This window comes from Tenrec ecaudatus, chromosome 2 (genome assembly GCF_050624435.1).
Source record: "Tenrec ecaudatus isolate mTenEca1 chromosome 2, mTenEca1.hap1, whole genome shotgun sequence".
NCBI classification, from domain to species: Eukaryota; Metazoa; Chordata; class Mammalia; order Afrosoricida; family Tenrecidae; genus Tenrec; species Tenrec ecaudatus.
In genome coordinates this window covers 199,642,748-199,661,595 of record NC_134531.1, presented here as the reverse complement: position 1 = coordinate 199,661,595, position 18,848 = coordinate 199,642,748, and the positions used below count along the sequence as shown (strand labels likewise).

General features: G+C 36.2%; 2 protein-coding genes across 2 annotated transcripts; both read left to right on the top strand.

Annotated features, from left to right (window-relative positions):
* Positions 1-1,900: 1,900 nt before the first annotated feature.
* OR2T6 (olfactory receptor family 2 subfamily T member 6) lies at positions 1,901-5,666 on the top strand. The gene is made up of 2 exons (XM_075543260.1): positions 1,901-2,808; positions 5,651-5,666. Exons 1-2 carry the CDS (start codon positions 1,901-1,903, stop codon positions 5,664-5,666), a joined length of 924 nt encoding a protein of 307 aa, XP_075399375.1.
* Positions 5,667-13,549: 7,883 nt separating this feature from the next.
* On the top strand, positions 13,550-14,518 carry OR2T1 (olfactory receptor family 2 subfamily T member 1). The gene has a single exon (XM_075543259.1). The coding sequence runs from the start codon at positions 13,550-13,552 to the stop codon at positions 14,516-14,518; it is 969 nt and encodes a 322-aa protein (XP_075399374.1).
* The last annotated feature ends 4,330 nt before the right edge of the window (positions 14,519-18,848 follow it).

The following is an 18,848-nucleotide window of genomic DNA, read 5'->3' as shown; positions in this document are numbered from 1 at the left end:
CATATACATATAATGGTATTTAGCAATTACAATAGCCCATAAGATACCTGTTGGGTCTTTAATTATGAATCAGGATTCTAAGTTTACAAATATCATCAGGACATGCTGTTAGGTCATATTGGAACAAAGTATCCTTGGTTTATGTATTCCAGAGTTGAGAGTCAGCAGAGACTCCCTACTACAAAACATTATTTCTGTACCAAAAAAACAAAAAGCTGCCTGCCACTTGCCTTTACTTCCAATTCTACCACCTGGCTCGTTTTTATGGTATAATGCATGAGCAGAGAAGAGTAGTTAATATTATGTCCCAACAATTTAAAACTCACAATAACTTTTGAAGAATAATGAAATGCATTTTTTTAAAAGTTTTTAGTCTCATTTTTATTTTCAAGATGAAAATATACCACCAGAAGACTGGGTCTCCTTTCTCTATCAATTACGTTTTCCTTTCCAGAACATGTTTTTGGTAAAGGGGGACAGGGAAAATGCTAAAAAAAAATTGATGTTGGGACACAGGGTGCCATTCAAATTTCCCCAGGCTACCTGGGATATTTGCTCCTATTTGCATATAGTAAAAAGCCACTAATATGTAAAATTATTATTAAAATGTTGAATAAAATGTACAAAACAAAAAAGCAAAAAAAACCCCAAGCAAACCCCAAAACCAAAATTCAGAGCGAACACATTTAAATGTCATGCAAATTTTTCAAAAGTGTCAGCTTCAATTCCAGTCTACTGACAGTACCAAAACATATGTACACTATTCTACAGTTCTTACAGATATGACTGCTGTCACCTAACTACCTCTTTTATTCATCGTGTTCTGCCTGCAGAGAGGTGTGGTTCATGAACATAACAAGCTCCCACTCTTAAATTTTCTCTTCATACTGAAGGAATATCATTCTGCCAACATATTCAAACACAAACCCTCAAAATCACTGCCATCGGATCAACATTGACTCATAGAGATCCCATAGGACAGGGTAGAACTGTCCTTGTGACTTTCTAAGACTGTGACTGCTTACAGAAGTCGAAAGCCCAGTCTTTCTCCCTAGGAGGGGCTGATGGTAGCTCTGAACTGATGAACTATGGATCACAGTCCCACAGGTAACCACTGTACCACTAAAGCTCCTTCTTTTACCATCCATCACTCTACTTAAAAAAATATCCCTAATACTATTTGTTCTCATTATCTGGAAGCATTTTTATATTGTTATTTCATTATATTTGCTTTCCTCCTCCCATAAATAGAATATAAGTTAAGGAAGGTAGTATTACCCGATCTTAGAAAATGCATGAAGAATTCCCAAATAAATACTGATTGGGTTGCATACGAGTGACAAAAATAAACATATGAATAAAAGACAACATCATAATGGTTAATGATAAGATGGTATCGGCTAGATAAAATTCACTACTCTTTTTAGTTATGTCTAAACATGAACAGTTAACTGTACAAAAAGTTAATAGTCAAAGTTATTGTGAAAAATCTCATAATCCAATCAAGTATCATCCAAAGTTATTGGATTATGTGAATTAATCAAAACAATTTCTTTTTAGATGTATCCACACACTCCAAATATCCCACTCCAAGTGAAACATAATTTTCTCTATCCCCAAGTTATATATTAATAATTATCTCATTTAAGGCAACTATCAATTGCCACATTTTCATTTGTCTTTTCCCCCTTTGGACCTAACGTTGAAATTGTACCCTTCATAGAAGAGACAGATAAGAAAGTGGCTAGAATCCCTGAAAAAATTTTTAATATTAGTTATATAAATAATTTAAATTAAAAAACTAGTGTACAGACAGATTTAAAAAGTTGATTTTATCTATAGCATTTAAAAATTAATGCTCTACTTATTTTCATGTGCCTCTAGGTCAAAATCACTTATGATGGATCAAGACAACAAGACCTTGTCTAGTGCCTTTACCCTCATTGGACTCTTCACAGACAGTAAAACATCAGGCTTCCTATTTGGCTTCATTTGTGCCATCTTCTTCATGGCCATTATTGCTAATGGAGTTATGATTTTCCTGATCCACATAGATCTTCACCTCCACACTCCCATGTACTTTCTACTCAGCCACCTTTCCTTCATCGATATGATGTATATCTCCACCATTGTGCCCAAGATGCTGGCTGATTATGTTTTGGGTGATGGGACCATCTCCTTCATTGCTTGCACAGCTCAATACTTCCTCTACATGGGTTTTGTGGGGGCAGAATTTTTCCTGCTGGGGCTCATGGCCTATGATCGCTATGTAGCCATCTGCAACCCCCTCCGCTACCCTGTTCTCATGAGTCGACGGGTTTGTTGCATGATATTGGCTAGCTCTTGGTTTGGGGGTGCTTTGGATAGTTTCCTTCTCACGCCTATCACCATGAGCCTCCCGTTCTGTGCCTCCCATAAAATCAATCATTTTTTCTGTGAGGCTCCCACAATGCTGCGGCTGGCATGTGGTGACAAAGCCGCCTACGAAATGGTGATGTATGTTTGTTGTGTCATGATGCTGCTCATCCCATTCTCTGTGGTGATTGCCTCCTATGCGCGGATTCTCATCACAGTGCATCAGATGAAGTCAGCTGAAGGGAAGAAGAAGGCAATTGCCACCTGTTCTTCGCACATGATGGTGGTTATGCTGTTTTATGGTGCCGCTTTATACACGTACATGCTTCCACAATGCTACCACACTCCAATCAAAGATAAGATATTCTCTGCCTTTTACACAATCCTTACACCCTTGTTAAACCCGGTGATCTACAGTCTGAGGAACAGGGATGTGACTGGGGCCTTGAGGAGGTTCTTGGCAAGATGTAACAGAGCCTGTGGTGAAACCGGATAAGAGCTCTGAAGCCATAAATTGTCAAGAGAGAGAGGTTTCTATCATTTGATGTATTGATATTGTTAATAATTCAGGAAACAATCTCTAATACCGGTTTTGTTGGAGAGTGTATCAAAAGTACTCTGGCCAAAACTTGTCAAAGAGTTAAATTTACCATAACATACACACATAAATAACATCAGTGTTCCATAAATACACTGATGTTTAATCATTTTTAAATATTCCATGTCTTCTCTCATATCACATTACTTTCTGTACTTTATATGGATATGAATCTCCAAAAGCTGGCCACTAATGTTGACTTAAGGAGTCCTGATAGTATAGCCGGTTACTTGTTGGGCCACGAACCATAAGGTCAGTAATTGAAAAGCCCCAGTTGCTGTGTGGAGAAAGACAAGGCGTTCCACTCCTGTAAGACAGAGTCTCAGAAACCCACCAGGGCAGTTATATACTATCCTATAGGTCACTATGAGTCAGGATTGACTTCGTAACTATGAAAGTTTGTTTTGTTATTTTGATTTTTATATGATTTAGATAAACCAGTAGCAAAATGCTTCTGGTTTCATAACATGTATTATAACCAAAATGCTAGGAGAAGTTCTATTCTCTCCTACAGGATCACAATAATATTGAGTAAATGAGAGTTTAATGTCGATTTTTCTCACCTCTATCAGATGTTTAGCATCATACAAATTGAACTGATTTTGATCACATTTATTAAGATTTCTATCAATAAGGTTTATAGGAGACTTGGAGATATATAAATTTTAAGTGTATAGAGACTGAAATTAATAATAATACATACAGAGGAAACAATACATCCATAAAATGAAGCCAAGACTTATACATATTCAAATGTCCCTTTATTGGATAACCACTGAAAAACAGTTTCCTCTTATATCTAAGATTCGAGGTGGAAAATGAATCATTTGTATTTTTCAGAAATTCAAAGGCTTCACCTTAAGGGGAAAGTAGTCTATATATGTATTTGCCACATAATATATAGATGTTATGTGGCAAATAACTATTAATTTTGAAAGCAGATTGAAGAAGGGTCTGTAAGAAACTGTCTTATAAACTTAATAACTTTCTAAGTTACTTCTCCATTTCTTCAAGTTGAAATTGACACAATTGGACTTTTATTTCTTCTGGGGATATTTATGTTAACTTTTCACTTCCAAATAACGAGTTTGTTGTTTCTTTAACAGATGAGAGAGAGGGGGAAGGTAAGTCAGTAGGGAACTCGGTAGGTAGGTAGGTAGGTAGGTAGATGATGGGTAAGTGCTGTCAAGTTGACACTGGGTCCAGGAAAGTGTATGCACAACAGAATAAAATATTGCCAAGTCTCGAATCATCCTCAGATCACTGGCCTGTGTTAGTCCATCATAGTTGCTACTGTGCCAATCATTTTCACCAATGACTTCCCTTGTTCCCTACTTCCCCAAACATTATGCCCGCCTGTCTTAACTGACCCCTTATGATGTTTCCAAAGTTAGAAGTTGAACCGTGTTCTTGGTGGTACATAAGGTTTTAACAGGCTGATTTAAGAAGAGAATTTCAAGGCCTTTTTTATTACGTTGTCTTAGTCTGGCTGTTCTGCTGATTCTGTCCACCTGGGGCAATCCCTCTGGTATTTGCAGTATCAGATAGGCTGGCAGCAACACGATGCAAATGAACACAGAGTGGGCTTTTGGTTCTCTGTAAGACTGGAAATCTTATACCCAATCGTTGAAACCTACAACCATGTACCAGGCCCCATCTCTTCATTATGCTGTGATAGTGTGATAGCTAGGTCTTGTGTGTCAACTTGGCTACACCTGTAGAATGTTAGGGGTGGAGTCCAAACTCTCAGTCCGGTCACAGTCTAACGAGGTCTCTTTGCGGTGTGCACTATTGATAAGGAAAATGTGGAGACCTAGTTTCTCTCTCACCCTTCTCTTTCCTGCTTGTTTGCATCCTGCTACTGGATTCCAAGGCTAACAGCTCATATGACCTGTGGATGCTGGAAGCTGGGGGCACTCCGTCATGCTCCTGCTCACTTTGGAGCCCACCAGCCTGTGATCACACAACTCCCCACTTCAACTTCCTCCTTCCTTGATTGGCAGTGGCATGAGTCTGGAGGGGCCCACAGCTCACATTTGACCCATAGAATAGGAGATGGACTGGACTGGACTACTCCCTTGATAAAGATCTCTTTCTTTATATAAAGTTTTTAATACATATATGAGTGTCACTGGTCATGTTTATTTAGAAAACTCAGCCTAACACAAATTACTATTGCTATTTCACAATTTGATAAAATCCAGGCTGCATTCAGTACTGTGTTACTGTTCCCTGGGCATTAGTAATGATAACGAAAAACAAAGAACAAACTCACTGCCATCAGGTCAATTTTACCCCAAAGTGATTCTGTAGGAGAAGATAAAACTAGTCTGTGGGTTAATTATTGGTTGCTAACCCAAAGTCAGTGGTTTGAACCCACTAGATGATCCTCAGGAGGAAGATGAGGTTGTATGTCTCATAAAAATTTTTATTCTTAGAACCTTATATACAGTCACTATAAACCAAAATCAATTTGATGGCAGTGGGATTGATTAGGGACAGGGCTGCAAATACATGTTATATGAAAAACTAGAAAATTAGTAAACACAATTTTTAAAAAATTTACAATAATTATATAACAGGTAAAATAATTTTAACATGAGTTAATATATTTATGAGTTTTCTTTTACAAGACCAAGCACAGCCCCCTCTGAAAGTGCAGAAGTGAATTACTGACTGGGAAGGTATGCAGTGCAGGTTGTTAAAAAAATAGTTGATGAGATATTACACCATCCAGTATCATGGATGCAAAATGTTATATGGTGACCAGTCATAGAAGGAGATTCTTTAACATAATGAACTTTTTCTAACTCAAGAAAGGAAGGGTTCAATGATAAATTTGAAGCTATGTGTGCTTTAGCATTGTAGTCAAACACAGGATGGGAAGTCCCACGTTCACCTCTGTCACAGTTTTGGTATTTCTAAACAATGTAACACAAATATAAAGGAAGCCTAACCAGTTTTAAATAAAGGGGATAAAGTATTTATTTCTATGAATTCCATGACTGTGTAGACACAGATGATATTCTGTCAAATGATTTACTAATCACAGGATTTTGAAAGATGAAAATAAAAATAAATTGATATTTAAAAACAAATAACTCACCAGCTTGTCAAAATTAGCATTGACAAATAAATATGCCAAATATAAGAATAATAAACCTTTAAGATTTACTTAGAGACTTTTAGGATGCATAAATGAATTGGAAAGTATCAGATGGTATAATCATAATCTGTTACTCTTTTGAAAGCTTATTTTAGAAATAAAATCAAAAGCAATAAGTAATATACAAAAATGGATTAAATAATTAAAGCTGAGGAAAAATTTATGAAGAAAAGTTTATATAATATTTATAAATGTAGAACAATATTTGAGTTAAGAGCAATCATGAATTAAATAAATTTCAGTGTATTATAAAATATAGTACTTTGGATTCTGAAGAACTTTATAACAATATTTCACAACTGATACATATATGATGATATATTTTGTGAACAATTCATATTGTTTAATGATATTTAAACATACACATGTATTGTGCAGTTGTAATATACCCACAGCATAGACAAAGATTCATAGGATATCCTATTCCTGGGCATTATGGGTAGTTATAATGACATACTTTAAAATAATTTTCTCCATATGTTGTGACTTGATACTTAAATAATAGCTTTTAGAAATACTAAAACATCATAAAAATTAGATTGTTCTTAATTTCCTATGAATGTCAGAGTTTTTATCACTTTTTTCTCTGAGGCAATGTTGCTAAGAAAAAAAATCTGATGAAATCTCCAGTAATCTGTGATTTCAAGGCAAATCTTCTTGTCGGATCTCCACCATGTGACTAAGCTTTTCATTAGTTCTGAAAACTCCCATCTAATTGACATCTCCAGGGATCGACAAAGAATAGACCTGCTCTTTCCACTAGTGTTTCATTGTACCTCATCTTCTCAGAAGACTACTTAAACCCCTGCGTCCTCTGACATTGGGCCCTATCAGCCACTGCAGGATTCCCAGACAGTGCAACCAGATGAATTCAACTGTCTTACATCGTCTGCAGCTTTCTTACCGCTTTTGTCTCTTTTCACAGTTATTTGTCCTCTAACTTGAAATATCACCATTTCCCAGAAACCTGGATGATTTGTGTGATTTGTTCCAGTAATGCAAACTATATTTTAAAATGATTTTACACTGAAGATTTATATTACAAAAATACTCAGTGCCATAGGGTCAATTATGCCTCGAGGAGAGTAATAATGCCTACAGTTTACCAAGGTGGTAAACTTTACTTCCACAGAGCACCAGGTGGATGAACTTTCAATAGCAGCCAAAGCCTTTAGCCACTGTACAACCAGGGTTCATTTTACAAAACTACAGAAATTGCTTTTAGTAACTAATGTCATGTTTCTCGGTGGTCATTCCATGATCAGTTGCTAAGGATCTTCTCTAGTCTATCATTCATTTCTGTCATGTCCTTGAATCCAGGTTATAAGCCTCTGTGAGCTGATTCTTCAGGGATAGGATGCAGATAATACATAGGCTCACCCTTAAATAAGATCTTAAAAACTACTCAATGTGTTTCTGTTGTTCATGCACAAGAGTATGAGCTGCTGCTGCTGTTGTGTGTGTGTGTGTGTTTCCTCTCATTATAACTTGATGGAAATTTTACTAAAAAACCCTGTCCCTTCCAGTAAGGAATCACCTTCCACCATCGGAAGTCTTTCCCTTTTCCTCATTCCATGTTTAGCTGTTAAGTGCTCAGGTTCATTATTTTTATTTTGTGTTTTGTTTCATTTAGTACAATATTTATAAACATTTCTACATTTTCACAGTGCTGTCTACCCAGATTGGCTTTCTGGAGAAAATTCTGCTTCAAGTAAGTACACAAGATGATCTTCTTTAGCATGAATAAAATTGCTCAGTAAATGGGGCATCTGGATGAGATTTAACTCTTCCCATTCTTGATGCATGCAAATTACTCCAGACTGTATGGATAAAAGCGATGAGAAATTTGAGTCCAATGAGGCTAAGTAATGTTGGATAGAAGGAAAAAAAATAATTACTGGGTTTAATGCTCAGAGAATCTACCTAAATATTGTGTAAAAGAGAAACCTAATTAAAATGGAAATGAGTGACCCATCTTAGAATTTGTATTATACTTAGACCAACTGTTTGTTTAATCTACTCCTGTTTTCTTAAAATTCATGTCCTCTGAAAATTGTGCAGGAAAATAATGTGATAACAGTCCTCATGCAGATGAGTTTATAGCCTGGCATATCCTAGTGGAACTTTAAGTACAAGAAGTTTGATTTCTATGTATAGAGCCAAGTATAGGTAGATCTATAGAGACAATTACTGATTGTTAATTGGCTAGGGGCACTATAGGGGAGAATGGAAGGATAAGGGGGGCTAACTACAATGAGTAAAAGAAGAACTAACTACAATGAGTAAAACCGTTTGTGGTGGCAATTGCACAAATCTTCTTAATGTAATAGAATGATTAACGTGTATAATATTGTAAAATATATCCCTCCAAGTATATAATTGAAAAATACAAGAAGTAGCGATTAAGGCAAATACTGAGTTGTCACAGTATTTCATAGTGGTGTGATTGAATCGACTTTTTTATATAAAATATGAAATTTGTATAAGTTATATATATAAGGAGATGGGGGCAAAATGATTTGTAATTCATGTGTGGCACGCAAGCATCATGTGCATATTCAATTGGGTAATGATTGTTCTGTGAGCCACACTCTCATCTGCAAAAGTATTGAAAAATAAATTGTGTGTCTTGTCATCTTTGCATATTACCTGGCGTGCATTTTTTAATCTCCGCTTTTAAATTTAGAGGAATACTATGAAAAATTTGCTTTCTATACGATACTTGGATCCCTAGTGGTAAAGCGGGTTGTTTGTTCTACTTGCCACAAGGTTAGCCATTTAAACCCACCAGCCATTCTGTGGGAGAAATATTATGCTTTCTGTTCCAGTAAAGTTTTATAGTCCAGGAAACCCACAAAGATAGCTCTATTCTGTGCTATAAGGTAGATATATCTTTTCTGACATGCATTTTTATGTTTATGATAGTCAACTCTTTAATATATTTTAAAAGTAATTTAAGCACATGACAGCTGTGTTGATTCATTATAGGATAATTTCTTTTTGAAAGAAATAAGAGGATTAAGTGAAAAACATGCTGAGTTATAGATTATAATGTCAGATTTAGAGCGGAGTCCCTGTGTGTCTGTTTTTCTGATATGATTGCTATTACATTCTTTTTATCATTTTATTAGGGGATCCTACAACTCTCATCACAATCCATACATACATCAATTGTGTAGAGCACATTTGGACATTCGTTACCCTCATCATTCTCAAAACATTTGCTCTCCACTTAAGGCCCTAGCATCATCATGTCCTCATTTCCCTCCTCCCTCCCCACTCCCCCTTCCTTAAGAACCCTTGATAATTTATAAATTATTATTTTGTCATATCTAAAACGTTATTATAGTTTTATGTTCACTTTGCAGACGATGGCATTGGAGATTGAAGAATTGCAAATGCTCGGTAGAAGAATGCATGACTGATTGAGGGACATGCATCCAGGCCCTCTAACCTCAACTCAGGGCTTCACTACCAGCAGTACAACAATTGCATGGATGAAGTTCCCTTAACTATTTAAAAGGTATACAGACAACTACATTCTTCAGATCTACTTTGGTGGTGGTTCATTGATGTTTTTTAGTAACTGTCATAGGGAGGTGTAAGAGTAAACTCTCATCAGAAATAGGAGGTCTTAATAGGGCCTGACACTCTGTAGGAGAGGAGGGACATGTCGCTTAAAAAGAAATGTGGTTTTAATCCCCCCCCAGACTAATATTCCAAACTATACAAACCTGTATGCCATTTTCTGAGTCCAGTATCATGTTAGTATGTAATCATTTAGTAATATTAGTTACATTTGATTGTATTCTTAATGATACCACCTGGTTGACATACTTGATAGAATTTAGGAATACAAATAAGATTTAGAAATATTTGTTAGGTTTTGTATTTAGCTTTATAACTGTAAAACTATGAATTTAGTGTGAGAAAATTTCATATGAAATAACTGCAAGTTTTAATCTATACCTAATGAGTCAAGTGTATTTTGCCACCTATAAACACATGAAAATAATTTTTCCAAAGTATTCTCTATTGAAAAAATTAAAAGGAGTGATCTGTTGAATTTGAGGTAGCAAAAAGGACTGCCCCAATTTAATGATTGGAACCCGAGTCAAAAATAAAGACAGACTTGATGGTCAGACCCAGATAGTGATGAGTTGGATGCTAACAAAGAAAAAAAACCTCTCGCTAAGATTTAGAGAGCAAGAAAGACATTTCCCTGAGGTCGGTTTAAATGCAGTGCGACGTAGAATTTCTTAACATGGAGGGCTATTGCATTAACGGAGTGTGGCTCTCAGCCTTTCATTTAGAAGAAGTTAAGCGGAGATCATGAGCAGCAGAAGAATATTGCTCTGTTCAACTTTCAGAGCGCCACTTGATTTAAGAGACGTGCTTAGTAAGATCATCATTAGATGAAAGTCACGTGGGAGGAAAGAATTTTTAGTTCAATGTCAATACAAAGATATACTCAACAAATGATGGAGCATTTATAAAATAGAAGAGAGTATTTCTACATATTAAGATATAATACATGTATTAGTTTATCCTAGCAATGCTTGGTATTGTGCAATAAAAGTTTTCAAATATGTTTTGAATATAATTTTTTCGAATGAAGCAATACAAAATTCACCCAATAACCCGTTGGTTCTTCTCAATGTTTTCAGGCTAAGCATATTTGTGTCTCAAACAAAGACATTTAGATTATCTGAAGATTCAAATAAAATGAACGCATTTTTCTGAAAATTTGTACCGAAGACCATTCCTGTCAAATCAAAGGATATTTGGAAAAACTATTTGCTGAAATAACTCTACAAAAGGTCCTTTGAGTCTCTAATACCTAAAGATTAAAAGGTATTTAAAATTCACATTAATAAATATTAATTTTATATAAATTGCTTAATGAGAGAGTAGGGATATCTCTTATTTATTGCTAGTTTTAAGATAATTTACATATATGTGTAGGACATTGGCATTTTACTTTATGTTGTATATTTCTGAATGATACTGTGAATTTCTTATTTGACATTTAGAACATTCCTTCTTGAACGTTATATAAGCTTATTATATTGTAAATTTTAAAAAGTCTCAGTAAATTTTAGGAGAAAGTTCAGGGTTATTGGATGAATGATTGTCATGGCCAGGAAAGCAACTCAATTAATATGACTGGATTTTTCCTTGATGTGTGTATATTTCATCATTTCAGATATGGGCTTCAGTATAAAACCCAAACTTATTTCAGAATTCCTGGTTTACTTTTAATTTTAAATAAATAAGAGCAATGCAGCATAATATATGGTCAGCAGACATTCAGAGAGTAAATCATATTTCTCAGCCTACTGTCCAAGTATAGAAATAATAGATTAAACAGAAGTTGAATTCAGAATCACAGTTCACATTAAGGCAAACCTACGCTCTGACAAATTTGACCTCTTATATAACCATGCGAGGAAAAAACTGCTTAATGATGATGGCGACAGAGTTTTCTTTTAATTATTTTTAGGTCTAGAACTTTCTAGGAGTCGGTAGAAAAAATAGATGGCAAAATATTAAAAATTACTTAGGAATTAGCAGCCATGTAGTACAGAAAAACATTTTTAAATTTTATTTCCCCTGTTATTTGGTATTTAGAGGATAAGAACAATTCAGCCTATAATTAGGTGGTATGAAAAAGCAGAGACTATTAATATCTAGGTTACTCTACAAGATGAACATAATTTTTCCTTGAAGAATATTGTAAGGACTTAGCTACTGGGAGTTAGAATATGCTTGAGAAAAATAAAGCACATTTTTTATGGTAATTAAATTTCAAATGTTAATGAAAAGGAATTCCTGAGTGATGTTAATGATTAACACAATCAGATGCTAACTGAAAGCCTAGTGGTGCCTCAGAAGAAAGGTCTGGTGATCTATTTCCATAAAACCCTGTGAACACAGTTCTACTCTGACACATATGGGTCTACAAACATTGGAAACAATTCAACATCAAGAGGCACACTAGTCTGTATGATCCAAAGATGTCAAATAAACAAAATCCAAATATGATGAAGGGAAAGATAACAGAGCTCAAATTGTGAACGCCCAATTTGTACAAGTCTATGGAAGACAGAGGAAGTCCAAAATCCATCTGTAGGGTGCTTTGTGGGATTAAACCTCTGGAAGGTTCTCTCTGGTCACAGTCAAGTGACATGAATATTTTTGATATCAGATTGAGATTATTGTAATTTGATTACGGTGGATGGAGCTAAGGTATAATATGATACCTGGTCAGATGACCTTTCTCTGGACCCAATTTGAATTTGTTCTAGATTAAAATATTTATCAGTTGTTCCACCTTAGAAAATTTCTCTCTGGCTTATTTTAATATGAATCTTCTTCCTTCCTCTGCATTTAATTATAAGTTGTTTAGTTTCTATTTTCTTTTATTGTTCCTGATATATCTTCCAGTTTATGGAACACGGAAGGATTGGGTGCGAGGAGACAATAACTGACAATTGAAAGGCTTATTGGGGCTGTGAAGAGAGGTTGAGGGGAATTAGGAAGCAAAGAATGAATGCAAGAGTAGGAAGGGTGCATTGGAACGTATTGTGATAATATATATGCAACTCTTTTTAAAAGCAACTAAACTATGTGAGTATATGGTCTGTGAAATGTATAACAATATCCCCGATCAGTTTTGGATCAGGTTTTTGTGATCTACAGGACTAATGTTGATTTCATAAGTCAATAGCCAGGCTTTTCTTCCTAGTTCACTTAGTCATTTAGAAAATGAAAGCCTCCAGTGATATATCAGTGGTGGCGACATGAGACCCATTTTCCAGGACTCGAATGCCAGTGACCAGCATGGAAGATGAGAATTACACCACTAAATCACCATAGCTCTCTGTGTACCCAAACTTTTGGCTAGTTGATAGACACAGATCATCCACATGCGGTATTGAATTTTTTTTATAATGGAAGTCATGTTTATCATAAAAATGTATATCATAAAAATAACTCTTATATTTACTTAGGGTGCTTTGCTCACATTCTCTCTCTGTTTCTGTTCTCTCTCCTTCTCGTCCTCTTTTTCTCTTTCTGTCACACACATACGTAAAACATCAGAATATGTGTAAATATTGCAGAGCCCAAATACTCTGACAAGTAAGATGCATTCTTAAATGTTACGTGCATCACGATAGTGATGTAGTAATTGTTTCTGTGTCATATTACCCATTAATTTAAAGAATAATTGATTTAAAATAATAAATTTTATTAAAAACGTTAATAGACTAGTTGTTGGATATCGGTGCCAAACACATCTGCAAATATTTTTCCACTTGTTGGAATTTTACTGACCAAGAATTAAGTCACATGTTGGCATTTTAATTCCCTGGGGATGCTATCACTTTTCTTTCTTTTTTTTCAATGATCCTGGTCATCTCAGTATCATGGTGGGATCCGTGGGAGAGCACAATGCATCCTCTACAGACTTTACTTTCATGGGCCTGTTCAACAGAAAAGACACCTCAGGCCTTCTTTTTGCCATCATCACTGTCATCTTCTTCACCGCGCTGATGGCTAATGGGATCATGATCTTTCTCATCCGCACTGACACCCGCCTGCACACTCCTATGTATTTCCTGCTCAGCCATCTCTCCTTCATTGACATGATGTACATCTCCACCATCGTGCCGAAGATGCTGATCGATTATATGCTGGGTCAAAAGACCATCTCCTTTGTGGGGTGCACAGCTCAGCACTTCCTCTATCTCACGTTGGTGGGAGCAGAATTCTTCCTGTTGGGCCTCATGGCGTATGACCGCTATGTGGCCATCTGTAACCCTCTGAGGTACCCTGTCCTCATGAATCGCAGGGTCTGTTGGATGATCATAGCAGGATCTTGGTTTGGGGGCTCTTTGGATGGCTTTCTGTTAACCCCCATCACCATGAGCTTTCCCTTTTGCAACTCCAGGGAGATCAACCATTTCTTCTGCGAGGCCCCCGCGGTCCTGAAGTTGGCATGCGCAGACACGGCCCTGTATGAGACAGTGATGTATGTGTGCTGTGTTTTGATGCTGCTGATTCCTTTCTCCGTGGTGATTGCCTCTTATGCTCGCATTCTGACCACAGTTCACCGCATGAGTTCAGTGGAGGGGAGGAAAAAAGCATTTGCCACTTGCTCATCTCACATGACCGTGGTGACTTTGTTCTATGGGGCAGCCATGTATACGTACATGCTACCTCACTCTTACCATACACCAACTCAGGACAAAATCCTCTCTGTTTTCTACACTATCCTGACACCCATGCTGAACCCTCTCATCTACAGTTTGAGAAACAAAGACGTGACTGGGGCTCTAAAGAGAACCTTGGGGAAGTTCAAGTCTTCACAAAGAGTATCAGGGGATGTCTTCTGAAGGCCATTCCCCATGATAATGGTGAATGGAATACTATAAGGCCAGGATGGGTATGCTCTCAATGAAGGATTAAACTGGAAAGGATTCCACTGTGCAGCCAAAAACAGTATATCAAAATGTGTCTTCTTGGCCTGTCTTCTTCTATCCTTTCTTCTTTCATATTTTCCTTTCTTCTGTCTTTTCCCTTGTACTAAACGTAATGCCTTGTATGTTTCCAGAAACATAAATTTTTAAAAAATCTTAAGAATTTCTCTTGAGGCAAAGTAATCTGCATTCTCTTTTAAATGGTGGAATCTATAACAAGAATAAAAGAGGGAATTTATGGGCACTTTGTTACATTGTTGTACAAATACAGCCCACTATGTAAGGGAAAGAGGATTATCAATTTCTCTATTGTTTTGATCAATACCCTGGCATAGCCTTTTATAAAGTGACTTTTTGTCCCTACCTATGTGTTTATATTTTCTCAGAAGGGATTTCGGGTCATAAATAGTCTTCTTTTAAAATCCCTGTAATCATTAGGTGCTTTTCACTTTGGGTACAAATACAGTATTTAACCTTTGCTTCCAATACATTAGCCAATTACTTTTTAAGTAAGTTGAAATCATGAGATCTATGTTGTCTTCAAAGATGTTTCCAGGAGTTTGGAGACACTTCTGAAATAATTGGCTGGGAAATAAAATCATTTTCAACATTGCCACAGGGTTAAACATATATCAGCTAAGCAATAGCAGTTTGATCATGGTTCATTAACCTAGATATACTTCTCAATGACTCAGATGGGGAACCTTGGTGGGGTAGTGGTTATGTGTTGGGCTGCAATTCTCATGTTTGGCAGTTTGAAACCACCAGCAGCTCCACAGGAGAAAGACCGGACTTTTTCCTCCTGTAAACAGAGTCTTGAAAACCTACAGTGGCTAGACATGAGTCAGCATTGACTCGATTGTAGTGAGTTACTGACTCAGATGTAGAACAGAAAAAGTATATGTCATGTTTTGTGTGTGTTGTGATTAAGAAATTTACTCCGGAATTGAAATGGTAATGTTACTAAATTATCAATGACCTATTTTGAATTTGTGTTGTAGAAACATCATAATGATCCTAATCATATCTGTCTAGCTCTGCCTAAGACTTAACGACTTATGTGCTCATCTCTAACCATCGCACAACAAACAGAGCAGTTATGCCTCCCAATTTATAGATAACAACATTAGGACTAAGGGAATTCTGCAGAGTTGTACTGGTGATGAAATGCACGATATCTCAGGAATTCAAAGGATGTGATTCACAGAGTTCTGTGTGCTACAGATGTATCTTCCTCATTCATTCATTATACATTTGGTACAACTGTGAGAAACACAGACAAATTGTTCTCATGATATTTGCATTCTAGTGGAGAGAATGAGGAAGGAATAAAAGTAAGCGAGAAAGGAAAAATGGATTATACAATGATTTTTTTGTGTGTGCACCAGAACTGAACATATTTATATCCTGTGCATTGACAGGTCCACTCTTGGGTAATTCCTAATGGAAATGTATATGTAGTGTTCACAAAAAGTCATACACACACACACACACATGACAGGTCCACTCTTGGGTAATTCCTAATGGAAATGTATATGTAGTGTTCACAAAAAGTCATACACACACACACATCTCAGAAACTCAGTGATATTGAAATGAATAAATGAATGATTGCACATTAATACAATAGGAATAGATGTTCTAATACTTCTTGAACCAATATAATCTTAGACACATAATGTTAAACTAAAGAAGTAGATGGCAAAAGAGAATATTGTTAAAAGAAATGCAAATTAAAGCAACACATTTTACCATTCGAAAATCAAGGTGGTTTGTGGTTTAGAAGACTCGTGAAGGGTTTTTGGGGTGCTAATGATTTTTTTGGTTTCTTGTTATGGAAGCAGATTTCACACCAGTACTCAGTTTATAAAATAAATTAATTAATAATTTCACATGTTTTGAATGTTTATTGAGTCAATAAAGGTTAAAATATAATTACTTACATATGCACTGCAGTGAAAAATATGAAGAAAACAATAACACCACAATGAGACAGTGTAAGATGGGGGTGGGGTGGAGCGGCTTCCCTAGCTAGGATGTTCAGGACAGTTAATGTTCTCAGTGGTTCCTTTGCTGCAAATCTCTCAAGGGAGTAGCAATGACTATTTTATTATCCTGTGTAATATTTGTGGGCTCACTGTCATTTTTATGTTGGTGTCTCTAATCAGTTATAGAGAATTACCCATCATTATCACTTTGACAAGAACCCCAATGTCATAATGGGTACCTTTGGGGATGCTAACCGTAAGGCTAGCTGTTTGTGACCTCCAGCTGCTCTGCAGGAGAAACATGAGATTTCTACTCCCATACATGCTTCCACTCTCAAACCTCACAGGGAGCAGTTCTACCTGTTCCGTAGCATCCCTATGAATTAGCATTATTCATGCCAGTAAGTTTGGTGCTTTGGTTTTGTTTTTGATACATATATTTTTATCAATATATACATCTTATCATTCCATAGTTCAATCACATCAAACACAATTGTACGATTGGTACCACAATCAGTTTCCAAACATTCTTTTTCTGCACGGGCTCCTTGACATCCTCTTCCCTTCAACCCACTCCATCACTATACCCCCCTTCCCTTGAAACCCTTATTGTACTTGCTGTCTCTATAAGTTCAGCTACCCTGGGTTTCATATATTGAAAACTGGAAGAAAAGTAACACAGCTTCAAGAGTATGACCTCCAATTATGAAACCTCTGAGATGTGAACAAACAGAACAATACAGACCAAAACTACAGAAAATTTTGGAAACCAAATCAGGTCCAGCATGCATCATATGCATGATTTACTGATGAACCGTTAATGGTTCAAGTCATACATCACTTTGACACTGTGACAAGAGCTCTCAGAATGAGTTTATTTATTTATATGTGTTTGTAAAATTTCCAAAAGAAAGATACTCTAACTCTATAATAAGTCTAAACATAGATGACATGTTTTCCACAGATAGAAAAACTATACTCAGGCTTGGCTTGTTATTGCTATTTCAGGTATTTTCATCATTAACTTGCCTCACAGTTCACATTGATACATTAGAGAAGACACGGAAAAAATCATTTTGGGTACATAATAGACCAATTTTCATGAAGAAAAGTTAGGAAGATTAAATTTTTATTTTCATGTAGTACCTAATTAATTGAGTAATGATTAAATGCTTCGTTTGTATCTTATGAACTGATATTATTTTAAAATTATCTAAGAGAAGGCTGTCAGATGTTTGGACAGGGAAACAATTTAAGTGCTTGTCACAGCACTGTTTTCTATCAATAAACCTATCCCAGCATGGCTAGCATAATTGAAACACATACCGAAGGGATTCAAGACCATGTAAATTTATTCTACTCTCTCCATATAGCTACCAATAAATGCACTGCATTAGAAAAATATGTTATCTCTTTAATGTGTTGAGTAGGAAGAATGTCACTTTGAAAACTAAGGTGCACCCGAGTTTTCAGTCTCTTCATATGCTTATGGAAGTTGGACAATGAATAAGGAAGACTGCCCGGGAATCGATGCTTATGAATTATGTTGTTGGTGAAGATTATTGAAAGTATCATGGATTTTCAGAAGAATAAATAGACTTGTCTGGAAGAATAACAGCTGGAATTTTCCTAAGAAACTAGGATGGTGACATTTCATCTCATCCCTTTTTGACAGATTATTCAGAGAGACCAGTCTTTGGAAAAGGTCATTATACTTAGTGAGATAGAGAGTCAGCAAAAAGGGATTGGCACAGTGGCTGCAACTGACCTATTAATACCAAAGCCAAGTTTGTGGGTAATTTTTTCCATCTATTTACTATTCGACATGCATTAAAGTGTCCCGGTGGTGTAGTGGTTACATGTAAGATCAGTACATTGAAATCACCAGTCTCTCCTTGGGAGAACAACAGCGCTTTCTAATTCCACAAAGAGTGACATTGTCAAAACTGACAGGGCAGTTCTACCCTGTCCTGTAGGGTCACCATTAGTCACAATAGACTCGATAGCAGTGAGTTTGGTTTTCAGAAACACGCATGATGTATGTGAAGTAAGCATGTTGTTGTTAAGTGTCATTGTGTCAGCTAGGAGGCATACCAACCCCATGTACAAAAGAACAAAACACAACACAGTCCTGTGAATCCTTGACATTGTTCCTGTGTCTGAGCCCATCATTGTAGCCATGGTGTCAATTATGTTGAAGGTCTTCATATTTTTCTCTGCTCTTCCACTTTACCAAGCATTACATACTTCTCCATGGA

What these genes read in the sequence shown, in the direction of transcription:
- OR2T6 (XM_075543260.1), top strand. Translation starts at nt 1,901, where the DNA reads ATGGATCAAGACAACAAGACCTTGTCTAGTGCCTTTACCCTCATTGGA.
- OR2T1 (XM_075543259.1), top strand. Translation starts at nt 13,550, where the DNA reads ATGGTGGGATCCGTGGGAGAGCACAATGCATCCTCTACAGACTTTACT.